This window comes from Aulonocara sp. 'chitande type north' Nkhata Bay, linkage group LG10 (genome assembly GCF_057382095.1).
Source record: "Aulonocara sp. 'chitande type north' Nkhata Bay isolate Kocher_YH1m ecotype deep benthic linkage group LG10, A_spYH_male_GT1.1, whole genome shotgun sequence".
NCBI lineage: Eukaryota > Metazoa > Chordata > Actinopteri > Cichliformes > Cichlidae > Aulonocara > Aulonocara sp. 'chitande type north' Nkhata Bay.
The window spans coordinates 34155813-34181652 of NC_141353.1; the positions used below are offsets into that span (position 1 = coordinate 34155813).

At 37.4% G+C, this 25840-nt stretch overlaps 2 protein-coding genes across 6 annotated transcripts in view; one reads left to right on the forward strand and one right to left on the reverse strand.

Annotated features, from left to right (window-relative positions):
* LOC147321266 (roundabout homolog 2-like) overlaps positions 1–6365 on the forward strand; it is an 83418-nt gene extending 77053 nt beyond the window's left edge. For 2 of the 3 annotated variants that reach the window (XM_086309622.1, XM_086309623.1), the window contains exons 25-27: positions 2854–3015; positions 3156–3410; positions 4744–6364. In XM_086309622.1, the coding sequence (XP_086165748.1) occupies positions 2854–3015; positions 3156–3410; positions 4744–4745 (419 nt within the window). In that variant the 3' untranslated portion in view covers positions 4746–6364. Of the gene's footprint in view, positions 1–2853; positions 3016–3155; positions 3411–4743 lie in introns of all 3 variants that reach the window. The other variant, XM_086309621.1, reaches the window with a different exon arrangement.
* A 4899-nt stretch (positions 6366–11264) lies between these two features.
* LOC147321268 (roundabout homolog 1-like) overlaps positions 11265–25840 on the reverse strand; it is a 107379-nt gene continuing 92803 nt past the window's right edge. For 2 of the 3 annotated variants that reach the window (XM_086309625.1, XM_086309626.1), the window contains 10 exons: positions 25655–25809; positions 25146–25505; positions 24938–25057; positions 24712–24847; positions 22326–22478; positions 21788–22233; positions 20982–21122; positions 20667–20888; positions 20330–20484; positions 11266–20061 (listed from right to left, as the gene is read on the reverse strand). In XM_086309625.1, the coding sequence (XP_086165751.1) occupies positions 20047–20061; positions 20330–20484; positions 20667–20888; positions 20982–21122; positions 21788–22233; positions 22326–22478; positions 24712–24847; positions 24938–25057; positions 25146–25505; positions 25655–25809 (1903 nt within the window). In that variant the 3' untranslated portion in view covers positions 11266–20046. Of the gene's footprint in view, positions 20062–20329; positions 20485–20666; positions 20889–20981; positions 21123–21787; positions 22234–22325; positions 22479–24711; positions 24848–24937; positions 25058–25145; positions 25506–25654; positions 25810–25840 lie in introns of all 3 variants that reach the window. The other variant, XM_086309624.1, reaches the window with a different exon arrangement.

Consider the following 25840-nt stretch of genomic DNA (forward strand, 5'->3'; position numbering starts at 1 on the left):
TCTTCAGTGTAGTCGATGAAAAGCATAATGATAAAAAGAAAGAAAGTACAACCTCTCTCAATTTCCAAATTTTACATTGGAGGACATAACTAAAAAAACATTTTTTTAAAAATACAACCTGAAATGAACAACAATGCATTGCATATTACACCATGTAGCAAAAAATAAGCCAAAATGCTGAAGCAGTGTGTGAAAAACTAAGCCATGATTCAGTAGCTTATACAATTACCTTTAGCACCAAGTTTTAGCTGTTGGACAAATGGCCTCACATTTGACTCTAGAATACTTTGGAACACAGATGAGTCCATATTCGACTCAGTGATTGCAAGGTTCCTGGTTCCCATGGCAAACTACAAGCCCAAACTATCCCCCTTCCATTACTGTGCTTGACAACTGGTATGATGTGTTGGTGGTAATATACTGTCTTGGGCTTTTGTCAGATGTGGTGCTGGGCTGTATGGCCAAACATCTCCACTCGGAAGTCTTCAGATTATCCAGATTATCCAACTTTACAAACCTAAACCTTGCTGCCGTGTTCTTTTCGTGAGACGAGACTTTCTCCTGGCAACCTGTTTCCAAACAAACCATACATATTCAGTCTTTTTCTAATTAAACTGTCACAAACTTTAACTTTTCACATACTGACTGAGGCCTGTAGCATCTGAGATGTAGATTTTTTTCTTTTCTTTTTTTCAGTTTCTTTGAGGTGAGTTTACTGCAGAGTCCACTCCTGGGAAAATTAGCAACTGTCTTGAATGTTTTTCACTAATGAATAAATTTCTCACAGTGGAATGATGAACTTCAGATTGTTTGGAAATGGCCTCATAATGCTTTCCAGATTGATTGGCAGCAGTAACTGCTTCTCTAGGATCACTGTGGATGGTTTTCCTCCTTGGTATCGTGTTAGCACACACCTGAATTTTCCAGACTAAAACTGCTAAAAGTAGTTGCTGTTAATGCATTTGATTAGTAACCTAGTTGAGGCTATAAGTGAGGCTGTATTTAGACTTTCACACATCATTTCAACATTTTTCCTTAATTTTTGTCAAATAAATAATGGCACTATCTAATATCCCATGCATTGTTGTTCATATGAGGTTGTATTTAAATAATTTTAAGACATGCTAAGGAACAGATGATTATTTGTTATGTCCTGATACGGAAAAAGTTAGAATTGAAAGAGGGTGTGCTTTCTTTTCACCATGACTGCATATGAATGGGAGACATGTGGATATAGTTATGATTCACTGAAAGGAAACATGTGTTTTGCTGTCATCACTACTGAAAAACCACAAAAGTGTAGATTTAAAACATATAACAATACAGATGTCAAAATGCAACAAAAGGAAATCTGTCTCTTATCAGAGATTTTGAATGGGGTACTTAAGAAAAGGACGATATCAAAGAGGAGACAATTCTGCTTTTCTTGTTCATACATTCAGCCAATCTGAGAAACTGCATTCATGTCAGATAGTTTCTGAAATACATTCTTTAACTCGCAACAAGAAGAAGTGCCTTTTATGGTGGGTGACAACCAATATTGTCTTTTTAACAATATCCACTATCCAATTATCACACGTAAATAATGTAAAAACAGCAGTGAATAATCAAGAAAATCAGCTTTCTAACTATCCAAGGCATTGCAGATTTCTTCAATATCAACACTCTATCTGCCAATGTGGTTGGGCCACTGAAGCTTGAAGTGAAAATGTTTTGCAGTGTGTAGCCTTGCTAATCAATTATGGGTCGGCAACACAAACACAAAAGCATAAAATGGATCATTTAATCACATGCATGCAAGCCCCCCGTACACTGTTCTGGTCTTTTAGGACATTGATTGGTCGTTTGGACCGCGATTTGCGCGCAATGTGATGCAGACAATACATTTGGGCAAATGTAAAACAGTTTCATCATCTCAAGGATATTCAGATAGTTTAGGGTTAACCATTAATACCTCTTTATTCTTTTTCAAAGAAATATTAAGACAGTCTGTTAAAAGCTGCTTGAAGTCCTCCGTGGATAGATGTCAAAGCAATAATATATGATATTTCAACATCTTTAGTAGGGCTCTACTGAAAAGAAACACATCTTGCATTTAAGATTTGATGCATTTATAAATAGGTTTACTGTGTGAAAATGTTTCTTTAAAGAGAAACTTGATGGCTTCTCCCACAGGGACAGGATTGTACCATTTTTAGACTCCATTGTTTGAAAGGTTAAAATTGAAATGTGAATTGAGAATATGTGTTTTTTAAGCCCTTTTATTAACCCATTGCAGGGCAAAATGCAGATCAGTGTGACTAAAAATATTTACCAACATTAGCAATGCAAACATTTTATGAACTCATATTTAGCTGTCAAGAGTTCTTCCTATTTTAGAAGTGCATTCAGTCACAGCGAGGGAATTATTTCAGTCCAGTGAATCAAAACATGAATAAGGTTTTTTTGTGGTGGCAGTATTTCCACAGCGGCTGCCATATTGCATTTGTGGAGTACTTCTTTAAATAGTTTATTTATTTATTTTCAAATGCTTGTCTGGTTTTAGAGCTTGATTTTATTGTCACTCAAACAAAGAAAAACAGTTCTGTACTCTGATTCTGGCATTCAGTAGCAATATGCTCTCATACCTTCTGTTTCGACATCACATATAGGCTAGGATGTAGAACAGACAGTTTTTGAAATTTCTAGTATTTGTTGATTTCAATCGCAGCTTTGAGTTCCGCTATCGTTCCAACTGACACGTTTGGCTTGTTAATAGATCTGCTGATCCTCTATGGGTTTTCCAAATACTTGGTTTTGAATTCATACCCAAACCTTAATATTCAATAACTGTCTCATTTCGGTCCATTATAGGTAAGGCCTCTGAGCAGTGTCTCTCAGACAGCTTTGGCACAGCAGACCATGGTACACAAGGCTCGCATAGCCTTGGACACAAGAGGGCGCCACTCACTGCTAACAAGCCTCAGACAGACAAGGTTGGAACTCTTCCCAGACGAAGAGACACTAACACAGACGGTGAGTCTGGACTTTAATACCCCCAGCTATTACTTTTTATTTATTTTAAGTCTTTTTAGTACATTTAATGAGAATGCCCATATCGTGACGTCTGATTCGTATCCTTTGCCAAACACCCTGATCTACCATCCACTCAATAGCCCACACACCAGCCATGAAGTCCCTGCACGGCATGGGTTCCCACATGCACAGTTCGTGGGCAGCTGCTCCCTCAGACCCCTCTGAGGAGTGCATGGTGAGTGTGTCCACGCTGGAGCGGCAGCATATGGCATCCTGGAGTGGCACGACATCATCCAGCAGGGCCACCCTGAGTAGGGGTTCAAACAAGAGAGCTGGCATAGAACCCTCCCACAACGGGCATCCTTCCACAAACGGCACAGAGAAAAGGGAACACTGTGAGTGTTCATCCTCAAAAGGATCTACTGTATTTGTGTGTGTGTGTGTGTGTGTGTGTGTGTGTGTGTGTGTGTGTACACATGTGTGCACATTACAAATATTGGATATCTCTTGTAAAGCAAACACAAGCAAGAAAGTAATAACATGCAAGTTTTCATGAATTCTGATGCATTTAATAATTTTCACTCTGCAAAGATTAACATTAGACAGGTTCAGTTATATACTATATATATACTACATACACTGATCAGACACAACATTAAAACCACTTCCGTAATACCGTTTAACCTCTAAATATGACTAGTAGCATGTAAAGGTAAGGCTCCCATAGATTGGACTTTTTCCAGGACATCCTTCAGATGCTCAGTTGAGTTGAGATCTGGAAAATTTGGAGGACAGTTAGAAAACTTTAACCCTAGTCTTGAATGAAATTTACAGTATGAAGGAATCATCAATCAAATTAAAGGGGACATGAAGGGGTGTAGATAGTCTGTAAGAATGTTTAGGCAGTTGATAAATGTTAAAGGATCAACTACATGAGTGCATTGGCCAGAGCATCACTCTTCCAATGTATAATAGCTTCCTGTTATGCACCAGTGTCTTTCCTGCATAACAGGGAAACACACCTCACTGAAAATGTGATGTATAAGATCAGGCCACCAAGCATATAGATCCATTGTGTTTTCACCTTTCTCTCATAAGCAGCCTTAAGGCTTTCAGCAGTGGATGCTACAGGTTAGAATTCACTCTTCATGCAACCAGTTCAAACTTATCTTTTGTTGTATTTTTTGTATGTAATGTTCAAAACGTAGCATCTCAGTCATGTGGGATCAACTGACAGGACTGAGATGCTCTGACCAGTAGTGTAGCCATACCATTTTGGCTATTGGCAATGTTCCTGACACTCTTATGCTTGCCAGTTTTTCCTAAATCTAACAAACACTAAGTGTTCTCTGGAACAGTATACCACATTCAAGGGTTTGCAATATTAGCAGTGATGTTATATTCTACTAACAGTGAACCCCAAAGTTAAAAAGGCTGTTCCTATGAATGGTAAAATTCAGTTAAAAGAAATCTGGTAGAATCTGGTGGAAGGGGAATAATAAAATAAAGTCAGATCACCTGGGATTTTTTTTATTATTAAATTCTATACATAACCTAGAAAAAACAAAAACAAATACAGTTTTGGTATAGATTGAACAAAATCTTTTGTCTTGTCACCTCAGACACATCCTGAGAGTGGCAGCTGAACATCCAGATTGTGAGAGTAAAGTTTTTTATATCATCCAGACTTTACATTGTTTCCTTTGTGTCTGTCTGTCTTTCTTTCAGAGTTTATGTGAAGCATCATTCCCCGCAGTTGCTGCCTGTCCCAGGACACCTTGTTTATAAGTGCTATGAGATTTTTCTCTGCGAGTGACACTGTATGATGTTTGGAAAATGGAGACAGAATAAAGACAAAGAAGCAAAATTGTGCAGGATAAAATGCAGAGCTGTAAATGTCATGTACAGACACAGACACCACTCTCACAGTGTTATTTTCATCCCCCTCTTCAAAAGAGTAATCAGTGCGTTATATGTCCTCTTCTATTTTCTGTCACATGGTGTACAACAATTCACACAGTGGAGATGAGGAAGAAAACACACAACTAACAAAATGACTAATGATTCAAATGAAAAAGGACTTGCATAATTTGTAAATAGATTTTTTAATGTTTTTCTCTTTCTTTTGCTTTGCTATGCAAGCCAAACCCAATGTTGTCTTTTTTTGTGATTTATTACCATGAGTCCTTTTTTTCATTAATGCTCAAACTGTTAGCTTGTTTTGATGAAGCTACTGTATCATTGTATTTTTGCACAGAGCATTTTGGTGAAAATAAGCACAAACCCATTGTCAGCTAAGCTGAGGAGGAGAATCATAATGGCAAAGAGGGGAATCGAGAACATAAACAAAAAGACATGTATACTTGGCTGTGCTGTACTTTTTGTTCTTTTGAGAAATGTTCATCTATTGAGAATTATGAGGCAAAAAACACAGGCGAAAACTAATATGCCAAAATAACTGTGTTTCATACTTCTTTTGCTGGGAAACCTATTATGCATTATACTAAAAATGTTTCTCAACAAATGGTTAATAGAAGATTTTGTATGGTAACCAAGTAACACATCAGCTGTGATATCCAAAGCAAACACAAATGGAAATATACTTCTCTGCCATTCCCAGCATTAATCTCTTAATACATATTTATATATATATCTGTTCCTTTTACAGTTACATCCAGTGACATGATGATAGTGCAATATTTAAAAATACAATATGACAGTTTGTGAAATGAGAAGATGACAGGAATTTGGAGCAGGTCACCTATAATGCATTGGATAGATTAATTAAAAATGTCCAATGTCACTTGTAGAGAAATAGGATGTTTTAATGACATGTGTTTATGATGTTAAACATCAAAGAAATGATACTGTTCAAATTTGTTGTTATGAACGACAGAGCAGAATGGTTATGGATTTCCACTATCATCAACATGTATAGACTTGAATGACTGCCAAATTGAAAGATGTTTTGTAAAGTTTTAAAAAAATACAGCCAATTATCATTTTCTGCCAGTGAGATTGGGAATGTGATGTCTTTACATTTGTTTGGATGGTTATGTTCTGACCGTTGTTCTGGTAATGGCTCTCCCTATGAAGAATCTTTATGCCAGATTGGTTTGCCCTCAGGAATACACAGCCACATACAGTAGGGCCATTTTTTTTTCCAATCCTATGATGCAAAATAAAATGTGTATGTGAAAATTAACAAATTCTCTTCTCACAATTGCCTGAGTTTGAAATATGATTTGTTTTTAACAAGAAATGCCCATTTTGGATTTTTCTGAAACAATTAACCTATTTTTACATTACAAATGGTTTTAAAATATACTCCACAGTTACAGTTTAAACTAAAGAAATGTCATTCTTTCTCTCTCTCTCTCTCTCTCTTTCTCTCTCTCTCTCTCTCTCTCTCTCTCTCTCTCTCTCTCTCTCTCTATATATATATATATATATATATATATATATATATATATATATATATATATATATATATATATATATATATATATATATATTAGGGGTGCAACGATACACAAAATTCACGGTTCGGTTCGGTTCGATACTTTGGTGTCACGGTTCGATATTTTTTCGATACAAAAAAATGTTCATGCCTTTTTAATTTGTCATTTATTAAAATTATAAATATATATTTTAACTCAAAAGTACAGTTTTTAAATTTAACCCTAACCCTTGTGCGTGTTTTTTATTTTGACAGCGAATGCGCACCTGCGGACCACTTATGTGCAGCCCTGGTTATTTAGCTCGTCATGTTGCAGCCACAGAAATTCTTTTGTCCATGAAACCATAAAGCTGCACTTTCTTTTTGCCTTATAGTCTGATTTGTCATAACTTCTCCGTTTTGTGGTAAGCTTTTCTTTGGCTGTCACTTCTTCACCCCGACCTGTCTTATTTGGCTCAGCAGAACTAAAATATATATACTGCTACTTTTACACACGGACTCACATAAGCTGAGCGATTCTCTGCGCGATCAACCTCTCACATGTTTAAGCTGCGGGAGATTTCACTTGTCATGTTTGCATAGTAAGCTAACGATTAATAAGACTATGTCAGAGGAATTGGTGCACAAATTATCATCGCTCACAGATCAGTGCTGTCGCTCTCTATACTAATATATATATATATATATATATATATTTATTATAGGGGTCCAACGATACTCGTATCGATATTGAACCGTTCGATACAGTGCTTTCGGTTTGGTACGCATATGTATCGAACAATACAAAATTTTTAATTTATTTTATCAACTTTCCTTCTGATGATGCTGTCTGTGTTGAGAGCTCAGTGGATCTGCGTTCGACTACTCCGCCTAGGTTGCACTGTCGAGCGCAGATTCACTGAGCGCAGCACAAGCTAGCAAGACAGAAGCTAAGCTCGTTGCAACATGGCAAATTGAACCTCCCCCACCCTCATTCAGATCTGGCCTTTGGAACTATTTTGGTTTTCATGTGAAGTATGACACTGAAGGTAAGCGCGTCATGGACAAAAGTAAAACAGTATGTCGGATGTGCCATGCAATGCTCAATTACATGGGTGGGAACTAGTGCGTTAGAGCAGTTTGCTCGTTAACGTGTTGACGCCATCCAGCCCCACGCACGGGCGATCCGCTGTAGCTTGTTAACGGAGATTTGCCGTGTTGTGGCGTTAACGTCATTTCAGATTAACGCTGACAGCACTAGTGGGAATACAATGAATATGACTGCACATTTACGCCGACATCATCCTAGTGCAAAGACAAGTGGAAGCAGACAAAAACAACAAGCATGCATGCTACAAACTTTACCCGAGTCATTTAGACAGCCATTAGCACATGATTCTCCTTATGGGGACCTGATATGTTTAATATGCTGCTGAGAATATAGCCCAGAAGAAGCGTATAGTATAGCTTTTATTTTGGAAAGAGCCATTTCTCTGTAATAAACTCTCGTTTCCAAAAATGAGTGATTTCTCGATCAGATAGATTTATTTTTTTATTACTTTGTTGTTTCAGCAACATCAGAATTTTAAAAAGGTACTTTTGAGTTAAAATATATATTTATAATTTTAATAAATGACAAATTAAAAAAGCATGAACACTCTTTTGTATCTCAAAAAATATCAAACCGTGACACCAAAGTATCGAACCGAACCGTGAATTTTGTGTATCGTTGCACCCCTAATATATATATATATATATATATATATATATATATATATATATATATATATATATATATATATATATATATATATATATATATATATGAGCAAGCTATGGTAAATTGTTTAAATTATCCAGGGAATCTTAAAACAAACTTTAGAAACCACGCCAATTGTTCTTCAGCAATAATTCAAAAATAAGCTGCACACCAGTGCATAAATGTAAAAAAAAAAGATGTATTATAAACAGTGTAACATCAATGTATCTACTTTTATAGGCATACCTGTATATGTAAAAATAGTGTACCCACAAACACTGGCTTGTCTGGCGTATCTTAAAAAAACAACAAAAAAATACCTCTTTGCCTTCTTGTCAACTTTATCTGACGCTGGGTTTTTTTTCAGAGTTTCAGGCTCAACTTCCATCATCATTATCTCGGGACCCCATGACAGCTCCATGTTACATAGAGATAGCTTCTTTTGTTGTTGCTGGAGTCGATCAGCATTGTGGAGAGTTGCTTCAGGCAATGGTGCAATAGGTGCTATGCACAGGGTGGGCTAACCTGTCAGCATTAGTAACTTGGAAATGGATGGACAGGCTGCAGATACTGTGCAGACAAGGAGTACAATGTTCAATTGACCATTTAAACGCTATATCCAACTGCTTAGGTTTCCAGAAGCGCCACAAGGACAGATAAATTAGCATCATGTTGACAATTTTGTCACACTTTCACTCAATTTAGCTACCTATCATCCCATCACAAGGACAACCCAGCACACAGACACAATCCCATCACCAAATGTGACTCCTCCTAATTTACCCAATTTGTACTACATGTGACTTTAATACAGGAGCAGACTCACAACCTAGCCCACAGAGCCCAATTACAAGGTCCCTGCATTTCAATACCTACACCTCAGTCTGATAAAAGCTATACATTAATATATCGGTCTAGCGGTGATGTTGCTGACTTTGTGGGTCATTATGGCTTTTGGTTCAATAAAAATTCAGTTTACTGTAACAAATTTATTGCTGAGATACATTCTCAGCCCTCAGGGGACCGATTTGGCCTGAAACTGCTGCACTTCTTCAGATATTGCTGCGAACAAATGAAAACTACTCATAATGAAGTCCCTGTTTTACTGTGGTACAAGTAGTAATAATGACAACAAAACAGCTAAAACAATTTGATTACAAAAAATGAAATAATCCACTCTGCATATTATTTGAACTCTAGTGTAGTAATAACACTATTATGAGAAAACAACACTAAACTGATTATAGAAGCTATATTTCATTTCTTAATGGAAAATCCATTTGGAAGTAATCTACTGGGTAAAAAGTTAAGTGTTCAGAGGAATCGTTGGTGGTTTGCAGGCTTGGCCACACTGTTGAATAAGTTTTATCTTTTAAGGATGTGTAGAGTATATGTTTTATAACGTTTTGTATTTATAATAAATCGTAGGGCTTGAGATGTTATAGCTCTTCCAGCTTTTGGAGGGGATCTGTGCTACCACAAACTATGAAGCGCCTTGAGGCGACTTTTGTTGTGATTTGGCGCTATACAAATAAAATTGAATTGAATTGAACTAGCCAGGTTGTAGGTTGTTAGTAATTTCAGCTTGGTTTGTCACTTTAAACAGCAAAAGAGAAATATTAACAGTCTGCTATTTACACTGACAAAGTCAGCCTCACACAGTTCCTGTTAGTAGACATTTTTATTTAAGATAATGTCAACATGTAAAGCGATATTAACACATGTCAGTACAGGATATTCATATCTGTGGCGCTTTCACCCCAGAGCAGAGACAATTTTAGACACATGAAATGTCAGAAAAATCCATTTTCAGAGGAAATGTGGATAGAGTAATTAAAGAGCTTGTAAAGAGCCACTGTATAAATTGAAATGCAAAGAACATTATAAAGTCCAATATAAGCTGGTATCAGAGTGAGCTGCATTCATTATAATGCATTTTTGGTTTAGAAATAGTGTACATGACAGCTCAACCTTACACTAATTACACAGTAGCTGTTCAGATAGCACATGAACAGCTGTGCAATTTTTGTTTATTTTCACTTTCAAAGGAGAAAAAACAGAACTATTTGCTCACTTTTTTTTTAGATCGCAGTTCACCATGAGCAGTGTCATTTCATGAAATTTTCCCAACGTGGTGGACAACCTTTTCAGTCTGAGTATGTGTAACCTTGCCTCGAAAGGCTGAATTGTGACTCATGACATTTGGCTAATTGCAATATTCAAACAGTGTGGTGGTTTACATGCACCCCACCTGAGACCCCAAGTCCTGCTCTGTGGCTCCGCTACCCTGAGGGTAAGCTAAAGGCCAATGGCCTTCAGCTCCCTCAGTGGCCAATTTATTTTCATCTTGTTCACCCTAATGGTTCATCCTTCATGTTACCACTTCACATTGTGCCACCGACATGAAGCAGTGAAGCCTCTCCTGGCAGTCTGTGATACAAGGTATCTAAGTAAATCCAAATGGATGCCAATATTGATATGTATCTTTGTCCATGCCTACTTGATCTGACTCGCAGTGTACAAGTGGCAGCCAAGATAAGTTCTGCTGTTTATTCTTGGCAACAAAATCCATCTCTAGTTACTGGAGGACCCCAAGAGAGTAAAATCTGTATTTTAGCTTCTCTTGTTAGCTTGTCTCTGTACTATTGCCAAAATAGCTTTTTTAAGAGCCTTGGCTTTATTGTGTTCTGCCGTTCTCATGGGAGTTCCTTTGAGCCAGGGCAAGCCTGACATAAGAAGGCTGTTTTACTTTCACATGTATGTGCTAAAGGGTGTTTAGCTATGTTCACCTTGAAGTTTAAGATATGCATACACTGGCGATTTACAACCTGGAAGGCAAACATGATGATAAAGAGCATACATAAATGTAATGGAAAGTATGTACTCATATGGTGCATGTAGATTTTTTTTCCCCATATTAATGTATTTTGGGTTAGTGCAATTAAACTTTTTTAGAACAAAATAGAAACAGATTATCATACAGATGTTTTTTTTTTTTCAAACAACATCATGTACCAATCATTACCATGAATTAAGACCCCCCCTCAAAAAGATTAATGGCTAATAATGATGTTGGTTGAAATTATTTGTTTGTATCAAACTGATAAATTGCCACTATATTATCCATTTGCTCTTAAAATATAAATGTTAGCAAATGACTTTCTACAAACTCTGCAAGAAACTTTCACTTTGTCAGAAAATATCACTTTATAATCTTCTTAACTAATTGCCAGTTTTAAAAATTTTGCCCTGATGCTAACTGTGATGTCACAATGAAGCTCTGATATCACCGTGTTTGCTTAGAGTGCAGCTTTTCGACATCTTACCCCTGGCTTCTCATCTGCCACAGTAAGTTATGTCTTGGCACGGAGCGACGCGTCTTCCCCTTGCGCACAGTGAAATTTTATAGTGACAGACAGTGATATAGCTCCATAAACAAATCTGAATTATCCACTGCTGCAGTGAGCTCCGCCTCACCAGCAGATTCATTATCTCTGTCGCCTCCTAATTCCTTACCAACTGCCTGCTTTAAGAGAAAGTAATCTTCCTCAAACACAACTGTAATAAATTTAAAATCATAAATTTGCAGTCTGTTACTTGCCCCTCTCCCCACTCATAACTTCTCATTTAACACCTGTGTTCTACAGCCCTTAGTCCTCAACCTTGGCACCCTCCTTGTCACCAAGAATGTCAGCGGCAATGGAAAACACTGCTTCTCAGAGCTGAGAAAAGCTGCCTATCTCTGACACCACCTGTTTATTTCACCGCCGCGAAGCTAATCGATGTATTCATCACCTCAGGGCTTCTTTCCCACAACAGTGTTTTCTGCACATCCTCAATAAACTCCATTATACTGAAAATCCTGTTGCCTGAATGACCGCACGTACGTGTTTGAGAGGCCAACCACCAATGACAACACAACAAATTAAAATTCAACCTTTGAAGTTGATAAGAGGAGAAAACTGATCATCTAACTGAGATACAGTTGCGGTTCAACTGTTAGTTCAGAAGCGACATTTTTATTTGCAGCACAGCACTCAGCCATACTGCCTCTATAGATCTGTCCTCTTATAAAGAGTTGTTCAGAGTTGACAGCCATCAGTTTCATTTTTTTTCTGTCAGCCTCTGTGCAATTTTGCCACATTTGCCCTAGCTGTCATGGCTGCCTCTTTGTCAACAGATTGCAGAGAATCTGCTGGATAAACAGAGCAAAATTGAAAATGAAACTTGGCAGCTCACACACATACATGCACAGGCACACACGCATGCACATCCAGTATCTTAGAAACCAAGGCAAACACTTGAATAACCCACTGTAGACAGTTGTCCTTGGGGGGAAAAAATGAAAGCAGTCATTCATGGTGCTAAGAAATAATTTTTAGAGAAGGAAGCAGAATTACTCGGAGAACTTAATCTTGTCCTGAATTCAATGTAGTTACAATCAAAGTACTGAAATTATTAATGGAAAGGTTCTTTATTGCATGAATGACTTGATAAAATTATGTAAGTGTGTTCATTTAAATAGGGCCTGCTTGTTTAGAAATGGTTACATAATCATCACCTTAGAGGTGAAGCTGTGCTTTCTCATAAATATATTACTAACACAGACAGTTTAAAAAGTGGATGTAACTGCAGTGATGTCACCCATTTGTTTCTGAAGCCTCTAGATGAGCAAAACCACGCTGGTTGTAAAACCAAACATGTGATAAGGAAGGGCTAATGATTTGTGACCGACAACCAATTAGCCAATAAGAGGGCTGTTTCATACCAAAGATAATCACTTACAAAACAGATAAAACAATTGAGTGGTACCATAAATTCACCAGGAAAGTGTTTACAAAGATAATGTATGAAATACATTTTCCCATAAACCTGTCTTTTTGCAACTACACACAATTGCTATCAGGTGTCTTTTGGATAGAATGCAGGTTAAGGTACTCCACTGGCTTTTTTGACTGTGTTTAATACTATCTATGACTAAGTTTAGTTCATATTTTTTTAAACGCTATTGGAGAATTGGGATGGACATTACCTTCTGACTAGTTTTACCTGTCATATCGCTCAAGCTTTTCAAGAAATCCAACTGTAAATGAAGCCAACCTTTATGTACATATTGGACACATAATATCATCTCATGGTTTTATTGAAGGAAGGTTTTATTTACACATGAAGTAGTTCATTAAACCTTGAAAAGTAAAAGCACAATATTTGGACTGTTTTCAAACATGTTTTTCTCTTCTCAGAAAACGGAATATGTTCTGTTATTCTTCCATGCATTTAGTTGCCCGCTTCTTATCGTGTCCTGTGCAAAATGAATGTCTATAACTTTGTTTATGGCATATTGCAATGCATAAAGGTTTACCAGAATGCTACTCAGCTGAATGGCTATTTGTGCCACTTAACTAAAAGAAGTCTAATGGGGTCAGTAGAGTTCAGCTTGTATTAAGGAGCAGATGGTAATGCAAACTGAGGTACATTTTGTAGAGGCACATTTTGAGCTAATATGTATTACTAACTCCACAATGTGTCAGTATGGATTTCTTGCAAATTTTGAGTCTTTTTCTTTTGTAATGTAGCAAATGAATGTGTAGAGTGCTGTAAATTGTAGCCACAAGTAAATGGTTCATGTTATCATGACAGAGATTATGTAATTTGAGTCAAGGGTGTTGTCCAACAAGTCCTCTAACTGAATGATAGATAACTTTTCAGGGCACTTGTAAAATAAAACTTGGATGATGGTGACTGTAGATTGAAACCCACCAAGGTCTTTACATTGCGTTTTTTGCACAAAATGTTTCAGCTGTGTTGTGTTAAAGCAAGAGCAGGATGAAGCAGGGACTTCAGTGCAATGTGCAGCCCTATTTACAAGGTCAAGAGAACATCCATTCATCCCCCTACCCTTGGCATTCTGTGTACATTCTGAACACCAAATTGCAAGAGTTGGTAAACAGCCAAACAGAGAGATTAATTGTTTCTAGGTTGAGTGGAGCAATGGACTGCAAGAGATGAAGGTTTAATTAATGAAAAAGGCTTTAATTATTAAGATTATGTTGGCTCCTAGTCTCCTCTTGGCAATCGGTTGACCGTGTGTCAAAAATCAAGAAATTAATGAACTTCGAATATATTGAATGAAAATCCGAATATATTAAATGGAAGTCTGAATATATGGAATGAAAACTGACGTTAGAGAAGCTCTGGCACCATCTTGTGTTTTAGATGTTAGATAAATATTTTAGCATCTGATGTCGCTACAAGAAGTAGCACTATGAATAAGTCAGCATAGATTCAGCATTCCTAAGTAATGAAGACATAATTCTATGGAAAATGTCTATACTACTAGTATACAGATCATGTAATTTAGGTACTGCTTCATCATACAAGACTGAATGTACTGAACCTTTGTCTGACTTTTAGCAGATAGATAGATAGATAGATAGATAGATAGATAGATAGATAGATAGATAGATAGATAGATAGATAGATAGATAGATAGATAGATAGATAGATAGATAGATAGATAGATAGTCCAATTTCCTTCTATATATTTGAAGACCTGAAATCCCTCTAAAACATTTGTTAAACAGTTGACTAATGTTCGATTTTCAATGTAGGATGAGAAAAATGATCATTCTTAGCTTGCAAGTTCTGGTGAAGTGAGTGGTGTTGAAGACGCTTGCACAATTTTTGGTACTTACATGGATAATCAAACTCTAAGGTGAGGTGTCATATTGAAATATCTGGGCAGAAGTTCAATAGCTTAGTCTAAAACAAAATGACATAAATAAATTTCTTACACAGTTTAAAGGTTGCTTTGAGTATTGCTGTGGCTCAGTCATGAAACTCCTGAATGTCATTTCAGCAAAGCAAAAGGGCAGCTACAGAATCTCAGGTGATCATTGCAAAGGGCTTAAAGCAGTATGTACTCTGGAGGATAATCATGTGCTTGTCCAGCACACATGAAAAGGTCATTATTCTGCTATGTTTATAAATTTCTCATCATCACCAGTGTTGGGAAGGTTACTTTTCAAATGTATTCCTCTACAGATTACAGAATACATGCCCCAAAATGTATTTTGTAACGTAGCCGTTATGTTACTCAATGAGAGTGACGTATTCTGAATACTTTGGATTACTTAATATATTATCATGCCGTTTACAACTACATGAATGTACTATTGCTGTGTGATTTATTACTTTTACTGAAGGTTATTTGCCATACCAATACCAACTAGATTTGAAATCTTAATATAAAATGAGTAACAGTAGGTTGACATTAGGTAAGGCTGCACTTTTTGCAGCGATCATGTATAGAAAACTATTCCGTACCTGTAAAACAGGTTCGGGGCTCCGAACCGTAAAAGCGTAAAGGGACCTCTGGCTAATACGTTGGGTTCCATGTTGGGCTCGTAGCTGAAAACTAGCTTTACTTTGTTGTCTGGGTCAACTTTGCGAGAGACAGAGAGAGGTGTTGAAAGGCTGCTCCAACGGAACTTATTGCTCCGGAGGAAAACACGAACACAGTGTACAGTCGAGTCTTAATAGCTTACTTACAACTGGGCTCGTCAGTCACTCTTTTTGGCTGCAGTGGTTATTATTATATTTACATGCTTCCATTTCCCGTTTCTGGTTGGTGCCAACTTGTACTTTTCTACTCTTTTTCTCCCTCCCTGGCTCACAGACACATAACGGGTATGGCAGGCCATTCTCCCTGCAGCACAGACTACACTGCCCATGAGGCTACATTCTTTAGGGCTATGCCTGTAACACTCTGCCTATTGCCTTCATATGAAATAATTTTTGTGAATAATTTTTAAAAATATTTCTTCACGTCATTCTGCAGGCCGCAAGTAGAGGTGACATGGGCCGCGAAATTGAGACACAGACATCAGAGCCTCTTAATGCGTGTTTTGTTTGGGTTTCCACCGGCGTGGAAACTAAAAATAGAGAGGGCATAGCCTAGCATTTGAAACAGGGAAATACAGCCCTGTAATCCGTTCATTTCATCAAAGTAACTGTATTCTAAATACCACCTTTTAAAACGGTAACAGAATACAGTTACTCATATTTTGTAACGGCGGTACATGTATTCCGTTACTCCCAAACACTGATCATCACTATAGTGGAATTAATCACAGTAATTATTTGTGGGTGACATACCACTTACTGTGTCAGTCCAGGGAGAGTTGACATATGAAATAGCAATTTTTTAAAATTATTTCACATGGTTTTACTCCTCTGTTGCTTAAGGTTTATATGATGTTAATTAAAATGCATATCCCATCACACAATCTCATTTTCTCTTCTTGTGTTTCCTAATCTACCTCACCTTACAATCACAAACCAGGATGGTGCGCAACATAAACTGAATAAACTGAGTAATATCTGTAAATCAAAAACCAAAAAACGAATTAACAACCTACCTACCAAATACAAAAATATGACCTAAAGTACATTTGACGACATGTTCATAATAGCTAATGTCGCAGATATCATGAACTAATTGTGATTAGGCATTTTCTTTAGAAAGTGGAGTTTCTTTTCAGTTTCTTTAGCTGTGTCTGACAAAGTGAAGCAGGCTAATAGGTTTCAAAAAGTAGCACATCATGCCACAATCTAAAGGAACTCAACAAACAGGTAAGGAACAATGCTTTTTATATCTATCAGCTTAGAAAGAGTTAAAAAAAATTATTTCTAAGGCTTTGGAAGAAAATCACAGTGATGGCAAAAACATGGAACTTTTCAGGAATGACTAGATTACCAAAATGACTTCAAGAGGCCATCACCTACTCATCCAGGAGGCCAGAAAGAACCCACAACAACTTCTAAAGAACCCCAGGTCTCACTTGCTTCAGTTAAGGTAAGAATTTTTGACTCCACAATAAAAAAGAGACTGGAAAAATGCACCCATAGGAAGAGAGTTCCAGATATCAATGCTGACCAAAAAGAAACAAAGTCCCGTGATCCCAAAGACTTTTGCGCAAACATCTGTGGACTGATGAGACAGAGGTTGAACTTTTTGGAAGATCTCTCTTCCAGTAAACTTTTTTTTAAACTAACACAGCATTTCATAAAAGGAACAGTCACACATGCTGCTGGTGGTGTGATGGCCCATGGCTGCTTTGCTGCTTCAGGGCCTGGACAACTTGCCATAATTGATTGAACCATGAATTTTGCTGTCTACCAGAAAATCCTGAAGAAGAATGTCCAACAATCATTTTTGTGCTCTGAAACTCTATTTGGGTTTTAGAGCAGGAGAATGACTCAAAACACATCAACAAGTCCACTTCTGAACGGTTAAAAACATGAACAAAATGACCAAACAAAGTTGGTTGGACTCATATGTAATTGCGATCCTTCGTGAGCATAATTACATGAGCATAAAATGAGCATAAACTTTCATACTTGAAAAACCTCCAATGTGGCTGACTTCCCTTTCTTCAAATTTTGCAAAGCAGAGTGGACTAAAGTTCCTCCCCTGCAATGTGACTTTCAGTTAGTAGGTTTAAGCAACTACTTTTTCTCTCATGGCCAGGTAAGTTTGGATACCTTCTTTTTTTTTCATTAAGCAATTAAGTCATTTTAAAAACTGCATTTTTTATTTACTTGTGTTATCTCTGTCTAATTTTAACATTTGTTTGATGATCTGAAATGTATAAGTGTGAAATATATGCAAAAAACTAAATAGGAATTCGGGCAAATACTTTTTCAGAGGACTGTATGTCATATAACTTGAACTTCTTGAGCACTGGGGAAACATTCAGGATTTTGTGTTTTCTGTATTTTCAGACAAAAGCTGAAAAAAGGACAAGTTCACATCATTGTTTTATTTCCATCCTCTCCTCTTGTCTTCTCTTGTATTTTTGTTTGTTCTACATGGTTTTTTTTTTCTAATTTCCCGTTTTATGTTGACATAGTATTCTGTTGTGTGTAGTTTGAGCTTTGCTTTGTTCATTTCCCTCCATTGTCCTTGCCTGTCATGAATTCTTTTTACCAACGGTCAGCTCATTCCGTTGTCTCAGTGTGTAATTAGCTCCCTCTCAGTGTCTGTATAGTCCTGTGTTTCCTTTTATAAGGTCCTGTTCCCTGGTTGTTTTCACTGGGTAATGTCATCATTCTTTTCCACCTTGTAGATTGTCTAATGGTTGGACTTTTGATTTCATTAATAAAGGCTACTGTCTGTATGCATGTTGCATCCTACCCTTGTCTTCAGCATTGGAGTTGTCATCTCACATTAAGAAACATACATTTCAAGGACAAAGTTTGTTAACTTTTGAAAAAAGATGCAAAAAATGTGGGTAAATGTCATGGTGTGTACAGTGGCCAGATTTAGCCATATATATTCTTCATGAGGTGATAACGATTGTCTCCTTAAAACTGGAAAGTGGAATAAATATTGTCAGTATTGTGTTAGTAAATGAACTACTACCTTATTTCTTGTCGCTTAATGAACAGCAATATTTATTTGAAGAGAGTAGTTAAAGTGACATATTTGTTCCATATTTAACTTACAGAATAGAGCTGGACAATATGACTAAACTCTAGAACATATAAACAGTAAAATGATTGTTTTTGTTTTTTTTAAATATGTTTTTTTTTTAATATAAATGTTATTTTTTTACTTGACCTTACTTAAATGGACTTTCAACATTTGTTTGGCTACATATGACCGGTTTAACATTTTAGGTAACTGGCTGCCTAGTTCCCAAAAAGTTCAGCTCTGTTCATCTGGACAAAACCTTTTTCAGTGGGAGAAATGTTTTGTCACTCATTCAAGCGACTTCTTCAGTCTAGTTCTGGACTGATAACAGTTTGGTTGGCTTGTAGTTGGATATCACTGACTGTTGTAGTCACTGTGGTTTCAAGCAGCCCAGGTATTTCAAATTACAATATATGAATTAACATCAGTAAGCGAGTCACATATTGTATTTTGGCAGACTGGCATGTTGTCCAGCTCTACACCATAAGTTGGCCAGGGTCAGGGGAACAGAGAAGTAGATAGAATTAATTCAGTGAAGAGAAACAATAAATGAAACCAGTCCGTGAACAAACTTTCATCATCCCAGTGGGAGGACAAAGCAGTCATGGTGTTAAGTAAAACCTCCTACAGGTGAATCTGCATGCAATTCTCTCAGTACACACAACAGATAGTTCAGATCTGAATGAAAACAGCTGAAATGTACGCAACTGAATGCACAATCACAATCAACAATCAGCATGATGAAATGATCAGCAAGACTCAAAAAACGTGTTTTCTGTAGGACTGAAAATTCATATAGCAATGACTTAGAATAAAATTATGTGATTGTGCTTTTTTAACCAAAGTAGGACAAATAATACAAAGACAACATATACATCACTTAGAAAACATTAACACTGTTATATAAAATTTGAATTTGAAGCACTTCTGTGGCAGTAAACAATTTACAAGATGGCAGGTAATGACTGTATATCAATTATAGCAAAGTAACAAGACAACTGACAAACAAAGATCATACTGGACCGCATCAAGCAGTCATTGTGGACAATACTTTTGTAGACACTCACAACCGCCATCAAATGTGCATTTATATTACTAGAGCCAGCCTCCAACAGGTCAGTGTCCTGGAGTCTGGTCAGCAAAAGAAAGCAAACAATAAACAGTGCATCAAATAAAAGTCTAGTTACTTAAAGATGAGAGCACTTTTTTCCTTTTTTTCCAACACTTAATGAGAAATCTGACTTTTAAAAAAACTTATATTGTGCAGTATTTTTGGAGTCTTTTCCACTTTTTTAAAGGTTGTAGTCCTTTCTCTGAAGCAACAATAGGATATTCCTGTTGAGCTCACATTGCTTCTTAGCTTTTCAGGAACTGTGGAAACAAAACAGCATTAGTCTCATTCCTCTTTTTGTTTTTCCTACACACACATACACATGAATATATATATATATATATATATATATATATATATATATATATATATATATATATATATATATATATATATATATATATATATATATATATATATATATATATATATATATATATATATATATACACACACACACACACACACACACACACACACACACACACACACACACACGCAAAGTGTTAGCTACACATTTTCATGTACCTCTTCCACCTGTCCCAAAGGTGCCACCTGTCCACCCTGTTTAGTCCTTGAGTCTCCAGATGATGCAAATTTGGATGAATTAGACTCATTTGGCACTGTCTGAGTTTGTCCTGATGGGAAAGAGGGACGACTGTACAGAAGAATGTCCCCAAATTCTTGAAAAAGAGAAAATCAATCAATTAAAGAGTCAGTCAATTAATTAATTAATCACACATCCAATGGCCTAAAATGATAAGAGACAAAAAAGATCACATAAAATAATAAAATGCAAAAAATCTCCATTATAATTTGGGTGTAAATTTAAGTTTCAAAATGAGCAACATTATCCATATAGTACCAGAGTGCTGTCGGTTTTTGCTGCTCCCTTTTCCTGCTAATGGAATCTTGTGATTCTCCTGGCTCTCTCTTTCCTCAACTGTAGCCTCTTTGACCCTGTGAGTCCCAGTGCTGCCTCGTCTACCCCGGGCCTCCCCAGGGCCCATCCGAGGCAGCGTGGCCCCCCTCACTTTATAGTCACCATGGGACATCTGGCTGGTGAAATCCAGAGGCATACAAGTGTCTGTGGAAAGAGCAGTGCACAGAATTTTAAATATTGCAATCATTAAGAGACACAGTATGCAACAGCAAAACTTATCCGTGGGTCTTTCTTTACCATCACTGAAGACGTCTTTGGGTTGGTAACCCTGTGGAGCAGATTGGTTCTGTTTATGGCGCCTGGGCCTTTTATGTGTTATTGCAGGACTCATGTTGCTATCTGTGGACATGGGACTGCTGGGTCGCTGCTGTCGCCGCCCTAAATCATCCCATGGACATAAATAGCACAGATTAACATATAACATATGGTAAGCTTACAGTTATTATTGTAATTGTAAAAGCACTTTGAGGGCCCCGAAAAGCGCTCTATAAATGCAATCCATTATTATTATAATTGGAAGAGAATTTGACTTTTGTTTTTGTCTCTATGATAATAATAATAATAGTTATGCCAAAACACCTCCACCAGCTTCTTTCTGTGAGTAATACAGCTCTACATTTTCTGCAAAAGTTGAACAGTTTGGCTATTTCAAATGTTCTTTAATGAGGTCTAAGGTTGTCAGTCATCCAGGTTAGGGTGGTGCTTGGATTTTTTTGGGACTTCTTTTTTGCTAGTGAAACCAAAAAGATCAAAATACTTAAAATAAACCCTTTCATATAGAATTATGTTAGTTTGTCTAATTTTGAGCCTTTAAAAATAATGGGCTACATATAAAAGTTAGTGAAATACTGCATGAATTGCACGTTGACACACACACACACACGTAAATACCAGATTATTTTTCATTTAAATAAGCCAGAGATTGCTGCCACTTCTCCTCAGCTTGAGCTTTGAGGATTTTGATAGTTAGTATGGCTAGTATGTGTGTCTTAATCTAAATATTTATGGACTGAACTGTATTAACTCCCCATATGCTTCCTCACCTGACTCCTCTGGGTATCTGCACATGCGCAGGCCAACAATATCCCGCGATGAGGCTACTGCCTGGTTGAAATCTCCATCTGTAAAGAAGGATCCTTCTGAAGTGCTGACCACACTGGACCTGCCTGATGAGATGTTGTCCTCAGATGCTGAGCCCCAGCTGTTAACCATAGACCCTGTGACTGATCTGTCCAGATCTCCAGTGCTGGAGGCCGGGGTCTGGTCCAGTCCATGCAGCAGCTGCTTGTGTGGGGACTGGTGGTGCAACTGGTGTTTGTGCTTCTCGTGGTTGTGGTCTTGGCTGTAATGACTTTCAGTGAGCTCTGTATCTGTTTCCTCCTCCAAATCTTCATCATTCTCTTCCTGTCCATCAGTACCCACGCAGAGCGGTATTGAGCTGTAGGTATGTGTTGGGGAAAGAGGGCGAGGGTTGCTTGTGACGTGTTGACTGTAAAACGAATTTAAAAATCTGTCAAATTCTGTCATGACAATAGTTTTATTTTAATAAATGTATGCACGTTGAATTCGGTCGTGGGTTACCTGAGATGTTCTGCTGGATTGTGTAGGCCATTAGTCAGGTCTCCCTGTGATGGTGTGATAGGTGGGTGATTATAAGATACTTCAGTAGAGGATGAGACTGGCCCTCTAACTGGTGGAGTTGGACAGCCTTCAGTTCTCTCTTCTGGATTAAAACTGATAAAAAAGAATAGCTGACATAATCAAATGGCTAAAGAAGTCCAACCATTTGCCAAAGTCCTGGCATATTAGTCACAATTCATTAGATATTAATGCAAAGCCCTCGGTGCATCATCAACACTTTCCATCAAAGAAAAATACAGAACATACAGAAGTGAACTAAAAGCACAATTTAATTGCCCAATTGTGACAGATTAAATTATCCACAACAGCAACTGGTGCCTTAAGGTCCTTGGGCAAACCAGTGGTTTGCAAAATCCATGGCAACTTTTTTTTCATTAAACATGTCATAATGTAATTCCAGTTATATAATCCTGCTCTAATAGTAAACTAACTGTCAGTCAATGCCATAAATGTGAATATTGTAATTGGTTTGGCTGTTATTAATGAGACCGTGTTTTGTCCTGCGCCAGGGGGTGGGGGGTCAGTGAAGAATAACTAAAAGTAATAATATTTTTGCACAACGAAGTGCATGTTTTCTAGCAGCTTGAAATGCACTACTTTATGTAAGGCTGTGCTCAGACGTTTATATCCACTCATCATAGCCATGAATGTCATGGTAATCTGGGGCTTTTTAATTATTTCTTTAAGGTGTTCTATGCCTATGTGTATAACATACATTTTTTTACAGTTTAAAAAAAAAAAAAAGATTTTTTTGCACAAATTTTAATTTATTTTGGATTTTTTCTAATCTAATCCACACTGGGCCTTATCCACAAGGGACACAATTTTGAAATGTATACATTTACGCATTTATTAAACTGTGCTAAAGGTTTTAGAATGTCTTTTAACTAGCCCAGGCCTACTAACTTTTTGTTAGTGATCATGATTGACTTCAACCCGTAGTTTCTCTTTGCCGTATTATAAACAATTTGTCTGACAGCACTCATTGGATTGACCAATATTCAGAACAATAGGAAAGTCAAAGGACCTTAGTGAAGATCTAAGAAGGAGAGAACTGTTGAGTTCAAGTTGGACAGGTACCTTGGAACCATTTCTAATAAACTGCAGATTTCCAGATTATCAGTTTAAACAATTCTATGTAAGTACAAGTTATTCAATGCGTCACCACTTTGCCAAGGGTCTGGAAGAAGGTTCAAACTGTCACACTTAGATGTGAGTAAATAAGTTAGGATGTTAAGAAGAATACAGGAACCACCAAGGCTCAAGCTTGCTATGAACAGAAAACTACTGCAACACCAGCATCACTGTCCACAACTTTTAGATGGTCTGAGAAAAAACCACCTACTCCAAAATCAGCACATTTAAGCTTGGCTGAACTTTATAGTTGTGCACTTGGAAAAGCCATATACCTTGTGGAGAAATATTTTATAGTCAGATGAGATATAGATTGAGTTAATTGGCCACAATGACAAGAGTTATGTTTGGAGAAATAAAGGTGAGGCTTTCAAACCTACGACCACTGTACTAACTGCACAGCATGGTGTTGGTGACGTCATGCTCAAGGGCTGTTTTGAATCCAGTGGTAGTGGTACATTGCACAAAGTGAATGGAATAGTGACGAAAGAGGACTACCTCTATATTTTTCAGCTTTACCTCAACTCAACAGATAGATGACTTGAACTTGGGCAAAGTTGGGTGTTCCAACACGACAATGATCCCAAATACACTTTAAAACTGGTTTTGGAGTGGATAAAGTAGGTTATAATTAAGCTTCTGGAATGGTTTTCCCAACGCCCCAACCTCGACTATGCTTAAAAGCTGGGCCTGATCAGGAAACCTATCAATTTAAATGAACTCTACCAATTCTTTGAAAGAGAATGGTCAAAATGAGTGGTCAAATATCCACCTAGAATGATGCAAAAAGCTTGTTGGTGGCTATCAAAAGCATCTGGCTGAGGGCAAATTGCTAAGGGACATTTAACCAAATATTAATTTGGATGTATGTATATACTGTATCTGACCCTGTAAATATACTATTATCCTTTTGTGGATTACAGAAAAACCCAAAATGAATTAAAATTTGTAAAGCTAATTCTTGTTTTCTTTAATCGTTAAAGATGTACGATGTACAACCTTTCCATCTTGGAAAAAGAACAGTTAAAAGAAAGATGTTGTTAGAATCCCAAAATTACCATCGCATCCATGCCCATGATGAGCCTATGTAAACTTCTAATTGCTTCCATATTGCTTTTGGCAACTGAAGAGAATATGCTAATCTGTCTATCAGCATGTGCTGTGTAGAAATACAAGTATCTTTTCCTCCTACCTTCTTTCCATGGGAAGGCTATATTCATCACAGTCCCAGGCATTAGCATGAGGAGGAGATAGGGCTTCTCCCCAGCTTACTGCATTATGTTTTGGGATCTTTGGGACCCGTATTCCCTTCTTTTGATTTTGACTCCCTGAGAAATGAAAAATAAACATCAAGATAAACAAAGTCCTGCGGTTTGCCTCATTAATATTAAACAGTACAGACTAGTTGTTGGCTTCACCTGAGGTGCTGTTGCTGCCTCTGTCTGAACTGTGGTGTGAGCCACCTGTGCTGTGATCTCGGGTCTGGTTGTAGGGGATAGCTTTAGGATGAATCATTCCTTCTCCTCCTTGCAAATGATCTGAAGACAAAGCAGCAGGAAAAATGTACCTGTATTTCTATTTTTTATATAAAAATAGTGTAAAACATATCAAGGTGGTCTTCCCTACCATTACTTTTTTGTTCAGTCAAGTTGTATTGCATCTGTGCTGCCATCTCCTTTGGTATTGGAGGCAAATTGGGGGGCTGTTTCCAGCAGGGTATATCCAGAGGCTCTGCTATTGAGCCGCCAGAGGCTGCCTTATTCTTAATGCTGGCCTGAATGAGCTGTGTGGTGGCATATGGAATAGGCTCATATGTGGCTGCTGAATCCCCTCCTGGACTTGCATAGCACAAGTTGGAGTTGTTGAATGTTTTAATCTCATTGAGTTTGTTGGAGAGATTCACATCAGTGTATATGGCTGTCTCAGACCCAAGCTGTCCCTCCTGTTTGTTTTCTGGGTGGTTTCCATAGTTGGCTATGCAGTCGGCTGAGTACGTGAAACAAAGCAGCACATGAGCATGCAAGAACACAAATTTTAGCACAGCTACAAGGTGTATGATTTTTATTACTTGAGCAATATGTATGTAAGCTTGTAACAGAGCTAAATTAAGTCTGAGTTTGTGAGACTGCACTCACCTGGTCGGCTGTATGTTGTCATGTTACTGTCACTAGTGCCATTGCCATTATTGCAGCAGTTGATGCTACAGTCCTTATGATTGGCACATGCATTTGGCCAACTGTCTGGCAGCCACAGCTGGTTTAGAGGTTCACCCATGCTGAGAAGGCCAGGTCTGCAACAAGGAGGATCACAGAGGTGTCAAT